Source organism: Carya illinoinensis, chromosome 14 (assembly GCF_018687715.1).
Source record: "Carya illinoinensis cultivar Pawnee chromosome 14, C.illinoinensisPawnee_v1, whole genome shotgun sequence".
In the NCBI taxonomy this organism is placed as follows: domain Eukaryota; kingdom Viridiplantae; phylum Streptophyta; class Magnoliopsida; order Fagales; family Juglandaceae; genus Carya; species Carya illinoinensis.
Genome location: NC_056765.1, coordinates 8,018,148 through 8,032,301, shown reverse-complemented (window position 1 = coordinate 8,032,301; position 14,154 = coordinate 8,018,148). Strand labels below are relative to the sequence as shown.

General features: G+C 36.9%; 1 protein-coding gene across 1 annotated transcript; it reads left to right on the top strand.

Annotated features, from left to right (window-relative positions):
* Positions 1 to 8,883: 8,883 nt before the first annotated feature.
* Positions 8,884 to 11,521, top strand: LOC122293223 (peroxidase 4-like). The gene is made up of 4 exons (XM_043101736.1): positions 8,884 to 9,186; positions 9,882 to 10,073; positions 10,487 to 10,655; positions 10,882 to 11,521. The coding sequence occupies exons 1-4, from the start codon at positions 8,956 to 8,958 to the stop codon at positions 11,268 to 11,270; spliced, it is 981 nt and encodes a 326-aa protein (XP_042957670.1). The 5' UTR covers positions 8,884 to 8,955; the 3' UTR covers positions 11,271 to 11,521.
* The last annotated feature ends 2,633 nt before the right edge of the window (positions 11,522 to 14,154 follow it).

Sequence of the window (14,154 nt, the reverse complement as noted above, 5' to 3'; positions counted from 1 at the left end):
CTCATGTCCAGTTTCAAAGACATATACCCTTGATTCCCACGCTTCTTATGTTTTAAGAAATGTATTAACTCATAGGAAATTAAGACATTATCCGTAATCAAGCGACCCGGAACAAAAGCACTTTGAGAATCCCCAATAATACTAGGAAGCACGTGCTTCAAACGGTTGGCAATAACTTTAGAAATGAGCTTATAAACTACATTACACAAGCTAATTGGGCAATACTTAGCAACCACAGCAGGGCATTTAATCTTTGGAATCAGAGTGAGATATGTATGGTTAAGGGATGAAGGAAAGGAACCTGAATTGAGAGCTTGAAGAACCGCAGCCTGAATTGAAGGGCCCACCACATGCCAATATTTCTGATAAAAGGCCAGAGACATCCCATCCGGGCCAGGAGCAGTAGAGGGATTCATTTCAGATAACGCACTCACAATCTCAGCTGCTGTATAACGCTGACTCAGTGCTGCATTCATATCAGAGGTGACACGGCCCCGAAGACCTTCAAGAAAATCAGTAGAACTGCTAGGATGAGAACTAGCAAAAAGAGACTGGAAATAATCCACCAACAGCTTGTCCCTCAAGACTCCCGAGCGCCATATGCCATCACCATCCTTTAACCGATCCATCTTGTTCTTTCGCCGTCGCTGTGAAGCTTTCATATGAAAGTACTTGGAATTCTTGTCACCATGCTTAAGCCATAACGCCTTTGAGCGTTGCCTCCACATCAATTCATCCCGTTCTAACCATTTGTTAAAATCTGCGCGGGCCTGATTATGTTCCGAAATAAATTCCCCAAGAGGATCAGAATGAGAGAGGAGTTCCAAATGTTTGCGAGCTCGAGTTAGTTGCTGCTGCACATTGCCAAAACAGGATTTATTCCACACATCCAAACGAGATCCACATTCCTGAATATGCGATAAGACCGCATCCATAGAATTAACACTTTCGCCACGGAACCAAGTGGACTTTATAATATCCTCACATGCCTTCTCACCAACCCACATCTCCTCAAAACGAAACTGGCGTTTAACCCGAGAAGGAACCCCCTCCCCTGCAGTACTAACCCAGATTGGAACATGATCAGAGTAGGCCACCACACCATGAACAACCATAGCATTTGGGAAAAAATTTAGCCATGACTGGTTGACAACAGCACGATCTAAACGTTCATTAGTACACCGGTTACCACCCCGCCGGTTGGACCAAGTGAATCTATTACCTCTAAAACCCAAATCCCGTAAACAATAGTCAGTTAGAGCTTGCCGAAAGGCTGAAATCTGCCATTCCAGCCTAGGCCGGCCACCACACTTTTCATGGTGGTGCAAAATTTCGTTAAAATCACCAAACACAATCCAGGCCTCACCCCTATTACGACTTAAATGCCTTAGCATATTCCACGTTCGGTGACGCTGACCCACCTCCGGAAACCCATACACACCCGTAAGATACCACACGTCGTTAACAGAATTGTCCACTACACATGCATCAATATGACACTGAGAATAGCTACGAATTGACAGAGACAAATCCCGACCCCACAACATAGCCAGACCCCCTTTACGACCAACACAATCAACAACCAAGCAATTAACAAAACCAAGTCAGAATTTACACACCTCGAATTCACGAGCTTTCAACCTTGTTTCCTGTAAAAACATGACATCGGGAGCTTCTCTCCGCACCAAATCACGGAGAGTTCGAATGCCCCGTGGGTTCCCAAGCCCACAGGCGTTCCAGCTTAAGAGCTTCATGGGGAACGGCGGTGCTGGTCCCCAGCCACCGCCGATACAGAGGAAAGCACAAGAAGCTCGACCGGTGAGGAAAAACCAGCCGAGGTCCCTCGCTTACAGGGAGAGCCATCAAAGCCCTCATCCAAACAAAGGACTTTTCTTTTTTTGGAAAGTGGAGGAAATTTAGCCTCAAGAGGAACCGAAGAAGAGGTACCTATAATGGACGAGAGGCTCCTCCATTTTCGGCTTGAAGACCCATCCGGACCTGCCGCCTTCACAGAAACAGAACCCTCAAGAACGGAATGGGAGAGACTCGGGAGGTCGAGAGTGTGCCCTTGTTCAATGCCCGATTGAATGTTATGCTTATCCAAAGAAACACCCGTATCCCATTTCGGCCCATCAGAACGTGGTAAACTAAAAGAAGGCTGTAGAGAAGGGCCCGATAGAGGAGAAAGGGAGTGCAGGCCCAGAGAAGGCCCATCCCGGGATGCAGTCGGAGAAGGCTCAACCACCGTAACCGGCCCATTCAGAGACGCAGGGACGGTTACCATATCTACCCCCGAGAGAACCGGTGCAGCAACGGGTTCGAACTGCTCCCCCTTATCCATAACCGTATCAACCAACACCGCCAAACCGCCGGTAACTGGCACAGCATCAGTGCCGTCCGTCCCAACACCCTCTGAACCGGAGACAGCCCGAGGAGAGGATTGAGGACCCGGACGGGAAGGATCCCGTTTATCCCAAGAACGGAAGTCACAGAAGTGGTCACCATAGCTTGTTGCCCGTAACCACGTCCCATACGGCAATGTGGTATCCTTACCGGCCTGCACAGCAGCCTTCCAAGAAGGACAATCTTTGTCGCCATGTCCGAGACGTCCACAGAAATAACAGAAATTGCCCAAACGCTCATAACTGAAACGAACCCAGCAAGAGTTGGTCATCCCCAGTGAAAGACGCGTCCCACGTAGCAGAGGCTCCGACACATCCAAATTCACGCGAACACGAAGGAACTCACCCCAAGCCAACTCGCCGGCCTCCAAATCGACCTCCACAACCCGTCCCAATTTCTGTCCAATGAGAGTGCCAACTCGAACATTACGAGCCCAGAGAGGAAGATCATGAAACCGAACCCAAAAGGAGGTGTCCCGAAACTGAATATCCTTCACCTGTTTACTGCCATCAACTTCCTGCACCAAGACCAGGTGTTTATCAAAAGACCACGGGCCCTCACGCAACACCCGCTCCTTATCACGCATATCATCAAATTCAGCAAAGAATAGGTTAACATTAAGGTCCTGAAAACGCACACCACGCACCGCACGCCATGCTCGCTTCATAGTTAACTTAAAAGCCTCCCGATTAAAGTGTTTATCGGTAAAAAGAGTAAACAACAACCCCTTTCCCTGAACCAGAGAAAACTCTTCTAAGTCGTCGCTTTCCACCAAAACAGCTTCCTCCTCATGTTCGGTCAGAGATAATCTCTGATATAGCCCATCCAAATCATCCGTCATGACAACACTCGAAGCAGACAAAGAAAATCAACAAAGTAGAACACCACCAGGACTGCACTACGGCAGAGAGAAAAAGCCTCTACTCAGACCGAGAGAGGAAATTGTCAATTTGGAGGCCAGTTCAAATACTCCTTGTTATTTTTTTTTTTTTTTAGTCTCCATTAAATATTAATATATACACTTTTCTAGTTTGAATTATGATATTAATTTTCATTTTGCAGCAAGAAGAAAGTTCTACTGATTATGATCTGACCCAATTGTATACTAAAGTACATAAAAATCGTAATGATGTTTGGAGCAATTCTGAAACAGAGACAAATTATGTAAGTTTAAGTTTATTTAATTTCATTGTCTAAATATATTTTTGTTACCTATACTAATTTTAATATTTTTCTTTTTGTAGGACAAAATGATATCTCTTAAAGATATTGCTGCAGATCCATCTGATAAATCATTTGTCAATAATGTTCAAATCTTTTCTTAAATTCTTAGATCACGTTCTAGATATTTAAGGGGCTTAGGACATTGCTTGAAGCCATCCTCAACATCGTCATCCCCTTCTAAAACCAGATTGAATGACAACAAGACTAAGAGGTTAGAGGAAGCTGCACTTGAGATAGAATGATTGAGGTCGAAGGAAAATGAGTTGTTGACCTGATTAGATCAAGTAGCAGATTTAGAGGCAAGATTATAAGAGAGGCTACAATTAAATAACCAAAAAATGTTTGAACAATTACAGTTAATGATGTCCCAAAACCCTATGCCACCACTACCACCACAATCATAATTCATTTAATTTTTTTAATTTCCTTTATTTATGATTTTTGTAAACATTTGAACAATTGATGTATATAGATTACGATTTGTATTAGTATGTTTTTTTTAATTAAATTTCATTTTGTTTGATCAATACTGTTCGAACTTTAAATAACCCGTTCGAATGATAAATTACCATTTATGCATACATTCGAATAAAAACATATCCATTCAAACAAAAAAAAAAAAACCTATTCGAATGTATCGGAAAATACAATCAGTGTATTCATTCGAATAATTAAATACTCATTCGAATAAAGTTATTTTTCAAAACTCCGTTCGAACCGAAGATTTCCATAAATAGATTGTCTGTTCGAATAGTTAATATTTTTTTTCAAACAAAAGTCACTTCAAAATGTGTTGGTTCGAAAGACCTTGGTCAGATATGGTTATTGGTTCGAATTAACATTTCCCGTTATTTGAACAAAAATTTTTTCATTCAAACTTGATTCTAAGACGATATTTTTTTGTCTAAAAAAAATTACCATTCAAACGGTTTTGACTAGTTAGGCCCAATTTCATCTCTAAAAGTACTTTTTGGAGACGACAATCAATTTTTGTCTCCAAAAAGTTTCTGAGACGGTCTTTTTGAGACAAAATAGAGACAAAAAATTTTCGTCTCCAAAAACTTCTAGGGACAAAATTCCTATTTTTTGAAACAAAATTTTTTTTCTCAAAAAATCAATTCTCTTGTAGTGTGTCATGTTTAGTAGTATTAACAATGTGACATCTTTTAAATAAATATTATTTAAAGGTAAATGCTTTAGTTATAAATATTATTCCGCTATACACTCTAATATAAAATTTTTAACAATATAACATATTATATAAGATTATATTAATATATAAATTTATTTTTACAAAATTTTAATAGTTAATTATCAAAGAAAGACTCTTAAAAAATCTATCGCATGTCCCGATAGGTGATTTATTTTCGTGGGGATATATAGGCTTAAGAACACTAGCATTGATTTCTTTATATGCATCTTTAAAATTACAACTTTTAAAGATTGATTTTACATATAAAAAAAAATCCTCACATTGGATTATATATTTTTGAACCAAATAACAATAAAATATTTTTATTTTTTTATTTTTTGCTTAAAATTATTATTTTTATATATTTTACAATTAACACAATGTGCTCAAAAATGCAAATTTCATATATCTAAATATTATCAATTTTATATATCAAAATGACTACTTTTATCAATAAATATTAATATATACTAAAAGAAACAATTTGTATCATTAACTTAATATAAACTTCATATATCAAAATCATATTAATACAAATTTTATAAAATTGATTTTAATGGGTAGGAGAGAGAAAAAATAGTAAATAATATTTGAAAAGTGAATTGTGGTTATTCAAACTTGAATAAATACTATTTATAGTTATGTAAAATTTTGAATATACATAATCTAATATAGATTAATTTAAAAAGATATTATATAAATATGAAGGTGAATATGAAAATGAATAAGTTATTACTAATGCTCTTTTCAACTCGATCGTGCATGCACTACAAGAAAAATGGCCTTTTGCGGTCAATTTATAGCAGTGAAAAGACTATTAGCAACCAAAATTGGTTGCTAATAGTCTTTTCGCTGCTATAAATTGGCCGTAAAAAGTCATTTTTCTTGTAGTGATGGTATAAATACCTATGTATGACTCCGTACGTACTTTGCTTTCGAAACTGAGATCGGAATCCTAAACCGTGGGACCGCCCTCTTTCAAATAATAATGGTCTTTTTCTGCAACTAAATAATGCATTTGCAAGTAGCTAGCCTCGATTAATGCATGGCTGGCCCCCTTTTTCTATAGGAAGAGATCAATACTTAATGTTGAACGCTACTGACTTTAAGAGCCGAATGAATCTATCAACTTTTTTAGCCTCCAAAAAGAAAAAGATCAATCTATCAAAATTAAAATGATAAGTAGGAATATTTCTATAGAAAGAAATATATAGTACTTTGTGGTGGATAAAGCTTATCCTTTAGCAGCATATTCTCTTTTCGTGGAGGAAGCATTCTTGGCTGATTGCAATATTATCTATCTTTGCTAGCTGGAGTGGGGACTACATATATCTTTGCCTTTTCATTATACAGTTTGCTAGCCAGAGAAAACAGTACGATGAAAAGGCAAATTAAGCTGATGGGAACCACAAAATAACGATTCTACTTACTTACTCACCGGCCAAATAAACAATCACGTACACCTTGGCATGGCCATGAAACTAAAAGTTAAAAGAAAATCATGGTGATTAATGGACAATAATTAAGTTTTTTTCTTTGTCACCGCCCTCATGGTAAACTTTGGTTAGCTAGCTCATCAATGAGTAAATGACCCAATAAAATAAAATAAAATAAGAGAAATGTCGTGCATACATCATCTTTTAATCTGTGTATTAAATGATTGAAAAATTAATTATCATTCAATGATCATTAGATGTCACGTAAAAGAATGGCGAGAGATCAGTGAAGATTAAGAGAATTGTAGATAGAATTCTTTGAAAAATAATCGGATTGATCGATCTTATCGCGGTATATAGCAGCCTATATATTAGTGATTTATTCATTTTGAAAAGTACATATATATTCTTTTGGTGTAAAAAAGAAGCAACTCCAATCTCATTTATTCGCACCTTTTGAAAAGCTCCTTGGCAACATCATTATAATTAATTAATCTCAATCACTTGGTAAGATTTCGTCAGCATGTTATGATTATTCAAAGTAAGCTAGCTAGCTAGTTATTTTCTTGAAAGCAATCTATACGGGCGTATATATGGGGGCAAATTGCGAGAAGATTATTATATATTAATATATGGTGTCTTAATTGCGCCGAAAGACCTAGTCTAAATGATAAGGAACTAACCCTAACGTGCGTATGCCAAGAAATGGTCCGACAAGGATATAACTATACAAGTAAGGAGTCTTGTTTGTCATGTCAAATATCAAGCATGATTAGATACCATTAATTCCTCTAACTAATTTTGATAGTTAGACAACGTCATCATGACTCACTCAACTACTGTTATGGCCTGATCGTTTGAATAGTTAAATCTAGATAAAATGAGATGATTTATAAAATAATTTTTAAATAGTAATAAAAGAATTTGAATTGAGATGTTTAATACGATTTTTGAAAATAAGAGAAAAGTTTCTGAAAAGACTGAGGCAAATCATCTGATCATTTCATCAATTACTCTTATAATTTTTACTCGAAAGAGTAATGAAATAATAATGATTAATAGACAATAATTGCAACAAAAAAAATAATAATTTGCTTCATCTACCCTGTAAATTATTGCATCAATATATATGGTCCTAGCTATCATGACCTTTCTATATGCTCCCACTCTCATATGAATCGATCTATGGTGATCATCCAACCACTCATGAGCTTCTTGAGTCTGCAGGAAGTACTGTCGTGTTACGTACTTGTTCGTTGAATTATTAAAGGGATATTATATTATTTTAAGCTTTCAGTCTCCCAAATAATAAGATATACGGGGACTGCATGCGTAGAGTAGTACGTAACTCTTTCACCTTCTTCAGTACTACTTTATGGAGAACATTGACCACAAATCAACCAGAGACATGCAATTTATAAGACCCATTGTCTTTGTACGTAGTAGAGTAATACGTACGTACGTGCATGGGAAAGTATAATTCGTCGTAGGTTTAAGTAACTTTTTCGTGTTAAATCATTACGATTTTTGGCGATGATAAGTACTACATGCATATTTGTACTTGTCAAAACAAAAAACAAACATGTAATTTTCTAATTCTTTTTGCCTTGTTCTGACTGGTCATGCATGCATGCGGTGTGGGGAACTTCTTACATTTCTGATCGACTAGTTCATCTAATATTCTGATTAGTTCCCAGATCTCTCCTAAATTCGTTGGAAAATTCGTTCATACGTTCTTTCAAGAGAAAAAGGCCAAAAATTAAAGAGCTGAAAGAGTCTTTGACGTCGTTTCTAGCTTTTTCGCTTTCTGCTGCGACATTAAAGAGAGATGGGATTTGTCTGATGGCGTAGGGAAGGGGACAAAGTAAACAAATTGTAAGCTTTTTCTATTGTCTGTTTTGTGAATCGGCGATTCTCTCACGCCATCTTTTTCCGGCTGAGTGTAATTTCAATTTTCTGAGCACTGTAATTAACTTCATTCTCAGAGACCCTTTTGCGCTATATAGCTGTTCTGGAGTACTGTGAACTGTTACAAGGCATGGTCTGAGAAATTAAGCTCCATTACCGTGGAATATACGTTTTAAAAGTGCAGAAGTACGTATATACTTGTTTCATGCATGCACACTAATCACGCCTTTGGGACCGGTAATTAAGATTATTATGTCCCATTCCATATATATGAGAATCAAATTGTTAGTTGTACGTTACAACCGCCTATACATGTTGAATCGTCAACTTTGTAGCTTAGTTTCCAATTGTCTGAGAACAACGTATAACCTCGATCGAGGTGTCTATTTACCTAGATATCAAGCTAATTCTTTTTAATATGGCGTGGTCTTCAACAAACCCAAAAACTTTAATTGACGGATAATTTCGGATACTCCAGCAGTTCAATTTATGTAAACGTGTTTCTATTCTGGGCATGCATTACTTTTTATCATTATCAGACATTTATAATATATAAAACGACAAATCCTGTTAGCAGTTGCTTTTACAATATATCTTTTCTTTTTAATTAATTAATTTATAGAGTTATAGACCAATTCTATGTGGCCATGTAATATTACTGAGTTTCCCAATTATTTCTCTCGTATGATCTGTCTATATAATGGTAACTCCCCTACATGTGCTCGACACATGCAGCCGACCACCGACTATCTTTAAATATTCCCAATCTTGTCAAGCTGATCAACGGAGAAAATGGCCTCCTACATTTCTTCTTCTTCCTTCACTTTCAATGTTATCGTCGCATTAGCCCTACTTGTGGTTTTCACGGGGAGCTCCTCTGCTCAACTCTCTACAAGTTTCTACTCTACAAGTTGTCCTAAGGTCTTCAGCGCGGTGCGGCCTGTTCTCATAAATGCCATTTCAAAGGCACCTCGCCTGGGTGCTTCTCTCCTTCGCCTCCACTTCCATGACTGTTTTGTCAATGTAAATTCCTTCTTCTGTCTATATATATCTACCCGGTTCTAGTTTGCAGTGAATTAGAGTAAAACATAATTTAGCTAGATCCAAGTTGCTAATTAGATACGCTTGCTAACTTTTTATATATCAGTTGATTGGGGTTGTGCTCTTCTTAATTAATCAGGTTTAGCGTGACTGATTAAGTTGGCAAGTTGAATACTAAACTCAATGGTACAGCATTTATAATTAAGTAAATGAAGGTTCAAATGTAGTCTGTGATCTAAGTGTGCTGTATTCAGCCGGGAAGACAGAAGAAGAAGAAGAAGATAAAGTGTGCGATGCACAATTGAATGGCACTTTCTTGTATGACTGATCACAGTACATAAACAGAGCTTTAGCACATGCATATGGCATGCAAAATTTAAGCGAGGTGATGGGGGAGAGAGTCTTTTATGACACCCACGTTGGCTACATTGTCAGCTTTATTTGGTGGGTTTGGGTCCATCCATTCCAGTTTGTTAGATGAATTAATCCAGTCATGTTACCAAAATTCATGAAACGACATAAACATTACACGACCGTATTTTTCGTTTTACAGCAAAGAAAATCTAGGAAGCTTGCTAAAAGAGAAATTAGGTGCAGAGAGAAAACAATCTAGGAAGTTTCATGGTATTTTACCGGGTTGTCTCAGGCATATATGCTAATTCGTGGCACACTTGCAGGGTTGTGACGGCTCGGTACTCCTGGATGACACGGCCACCTTCAAAGGCGAGAAGACAGCAGCTCCCAACAACAGATCCATCAGGGGTTTCAAGATTGTCGATGACATAAAAACCGCTGTAGAGAAAGTATGCCCTGGAGTGGTGTCTTGTGCTGATATCTTAGCCATTGCTGCTCGTGACTCTGTTGTAATTGTGAGTTAATTCTCCTTCTTTATCATCATGTCTACGAAGTACAAGAGATGACTAAGTTTTCACTCGTTGGAACTACAGATTCAAACATTTTTATTTAATATTTGCATTGATTGTCACGTTTGTGTGGGACAGATAACATAGTTTTAAGTAGTAGCTAGACAAAAAGAGGTTAAATAATTGGAATAAGAGATACGTACAATAATAGAGACATGCATGATTACAAAACCACATATTTTGATAACATGTTAAAATCTGATTACTGGTTGTATAATAGCTTAGGAAACAATTTTTTTTTTTTTTTTCCTTAAGAAAAAAGGAGGAATATTAATAATCCTTTACATCGCAACAAAAATATCTACAGATATCTTTCTGATTAATCTGATCATTGGTAACGTAGTGAAATTTTTCTGCAGCTTGGCGGGCCTGATTGGGCTGTTAAAGTGGGAAGAAGAGACTCGAAGACAGCCAGCTTTACTGACGCCGGCAATGGCCAACTCCCTTCTGGCTTATCTAACCTCACCGAGCTCATCCGCAGATTCCGAAACAAAGGTCTCTCTACCCAGGATATGGTTGCCTTGTCTGGTACTATGCCTCTCTCTCTCTCTCTCTCTCTCTCTCTCTCTCTCTCTCTCTCTCTCTCTCTCTCTCTCTATGCTGGCTTCTTTACTTCTGGTTTTCAACAAATATATATGGAAAAAATCCCCTCAACCAAGAACTTGGGGCCCTTTCTCGTCCTTCTAAATGTTTTGGACAACTTTAAAGGCCAAATAAATATTGCAGTATAACTTTGTTGTCAACCTGATCCCAGGAGCTCACACGATCGGGCAAGCAAGATGTATAACTTTCAGAGACCGCATATATAACGACACAAACATCGATAGTTCATTTGCCAAGCTCAGACGGAGCACATGCCCAAGGAAAACCGGCGGCCGCAAGAACCTTGCCCCTATGGACATCCAAACGCCTAATCATTTTGATAACAAGTACTTCAAAAACCTCCTCAGCCAAAAGGGTCTTCTGCACTCTGATCAAGAACTGTACAATGGCGGGTCGACCGATTCACTGGTTAAAACCTACGTCAACTATCCTAAGACCTTCAACAATGACTTTGTCACTGCAATGATCAATATGGGAGACATCGAACCCCTCACTGGATCCAGCGGTGAGATTAGAAAGAACTGCAGAAGGCCGAACTAAGGTAGAACGTGTGCATGAAGTCATGAAATATTTATTACAATTGAAATAGAGAAAATATATATGCTCCATATATATCTATATTTATCTTTCCGTTCAAAAATAAGGAAAGTTGAACTTTCCTTCCTTTTTTAGAAGCTACTTGGGTTACAGATCATCATCAAATTGTAAGCAGTAATTATGTGATTTGTTTGTACTATTAATGTGATTTTTGGATTATTAAAGGCGATAATCCAAGTATATTTAATATGCAATTTCTTTTCTTTTTTTTCATATTTGAAAATTTTTGAAGTTTTGAACACAAACTGGGCAAAGATCTTACAGGAAACGTGAATTTACGGTTGCTTTTACTTTGCAGCTTCTTGAGCTAAAACATTATTAAATGATAAATAATTAATGATGATAAAAAGAATGGTGCACAATTTTTCTCTTAAATTTATTAACTAGATATGTTAATGGAATCAGTACATTACAGGAGAACTATTTATTTGTTATCAGTAATTTTTTATAAAAATAATTAATTTTTATAAAAATAAATATATTCTCTTCATAAATAATTTATTATAAATATTCATTTTACTTGGAGTGATACGTACAAGTGATGAGCTATTCCTATTCGAAGGATTTTTCTCCTTTTTGTGGTCATGTTATTTGGCTACGGGTACTGAATAGTGCATGTACCAATTAAATGCACCAATTAAGCTGTTTTTTATTTTTTAAAAAAATTTAAGAAAAAACAGAACCGTAGATTTCATTGGTTCATCATTTCTATGGAGTATAACGGAAGAAAATGAGCTAGCTAGCGAGGTGAGTAGATCGATAAAGCCAGAATACTAGCTAGCCATGACAAGGACGATGCTTTACCCAAACGAAAATAACAAAAAATAATTAAGAAGATATAGCTAGCCATGACAAAGACGATGCTTTACCCAAACGAAAATGACAAAAAATAATTTAGAAGATATATTTGTGCGGCTATTATAATTCTACACATCAAGGTATGCGACAAAAATTAGGTGACATAGCACTGTCATTCACTGTACGTACGTATATGTATAATGTGTTTCTGATCACAATTTCTTGTACTTGTCTGGTTGAACATATATATATATAGGATACTGACCATGAAAAAGGTTTAAGTTCGTGTACTTTCGAAGTTATATACAATGCAATATGTATGTGTGTATATATATATAAATGCTATTTTATTTTTCCTCCCTTTTTTGCTCTAATAATGAAAAGCGTTAAATTACTAGCCATGTTACAGAGCAATATTGGAATAATTCTTCCGAAAATAATGCCTTTCTTTTAAATTTCATTAGAAATAGACGTTGTTGCTGGGTTCAATAAAATAAGCAATGGTCTAAACCTTAATGGGCTTGGATGGCTAGAGAGGGCTCTGAAAGCGATCAAGATCATGAACATTGTTACCAAGAAGCAGATGGGATTGCTATAAGTTCTGTTTAGATATTGAATTAAGTTAAGATGAATTAAATTTTTTATAAATGATAGTGAGTTAAGATAATGAAATAATTTTATAGGATCCACCTAATATGAGTTTAGATATATTTAGATGTTAAAATGAGTTTAGATATATTTATAAGAAGTTAAAAAATGTTATATGTCCCATGTGTAAAGAAGTGTTGAATTGAAAAAAGTTGTGAGTCCTGCGTGTAAAGAGGTTTTGAGTTAGGATGAATTTAATAATTTGAGAATTGGATGTTTGGATGATAAACTCAACTTAAAATTAAACTGAATGATCAGATCAAATTCCAAATGGGGCCTTAAGTTATTTTAAAGACAACAAATAACAAACATTCTTCGTGAAAATAAAAAAGAGAGAGATCATGAGTGCATTTCCTTGCCCAAGTGGGGATTAATTTTAGGGATGAAGAGTATTTTGTTTTGGCTAGAACTGGACATGCTAATTGTGTGTTATGAACCCGGGAGGAATTAGGAGAGAAACATAAATTGAAGTGTCCGGTTCTTATGAAGAGGGGATTTGCGAAGTGGCTAAGTGAAAAGCAAGGAGTACTCAGGACGACGATGTTTGGAATGAGTTTGAAGCAAACCATTTTAGAGATCTAAAGGAACACTGTGTTTGGAGAGTAAATGAAGTGCTGCCATTTTAGTTGGTGTGATACAAACCATTTTAAGTAGTATGAGTCTATTATTTCTTATTATTGTTATTTTTGTATTGTCATGTAGGGGTCAAATTAGCTCAACCCAGAGTCTGTTGCGATAGATCTAGTATATGAAGAAGAAAAAGAAGGGAAGAGAATCATTTGAAAAGTTTTATTACAAAGTCAGTATTGGAAGTTGGGGATGCCTTGAACGATCCATGTTATCCATCTTGAATGAAGTTGAATTCCCATTTCTATTTTACATTATGCTGTATCTCTTGATTCACTGTTTGAGTAAGATACTTAACAATTGGTATTGGTGCCGACGATCCTAAATGGTCGAGGCAACTCGTTCCAAGCAACAATTGGATGCAATTCAAAAGCAAGTAGATGGTCTGGAGGGCTTTCAAAAGCAGTTGGAGGGGGGCCTTCAAGAAGTGTAGGGAGACATGCAGAATGTGCAAAACAGATAGGACCAAATCATCGACATGATCCGTTCCTTGGTGGCTAATTAGAATGTCGTGGGCACCAAGGACCTGCAAATCACAAATGATGTAGATCAGAACCAAAACAATGGAGGGTTTCAATGTGGGATACAAATGGACTTTCCTCATTTTGAAGGGGAAAACCCATTTGGTTGGATATTCAAAGCCTCTCAATGTTTTGAGTATCACCAAATAGCACCCATGCAACGCATGTTAGTCGCTTCCCATTACATGGAGGGGAAGCTCTCGTTCAGTACCAAGATGCAATCGACACGGGTC

Bases quoted from the DNA above. Each gene is read 5' to 3' on its own strand.
- LOC122293223 (XM_043101736.1), top strand. From the start codon at position 8,956: ATGGCCTCCTACATTTCTTCTTCTTCCTTCACTTTCAATGTTATCGTC. The intron at 10,074-10,486 runs GTGAGTTAATTC...ATTTTTCTGCAG, and splicing joins CTCGTGACTCTGTTGTAATT to CTTGGCGGGCCTGATTGGGC. The intron at 10,656-10,881 runs GTACTATGCCTC...ACCTGATCCCAG, and splicing joins GGATATGGTTGCCTTGTCTG to GAGCTCACACGATCGGGCAA.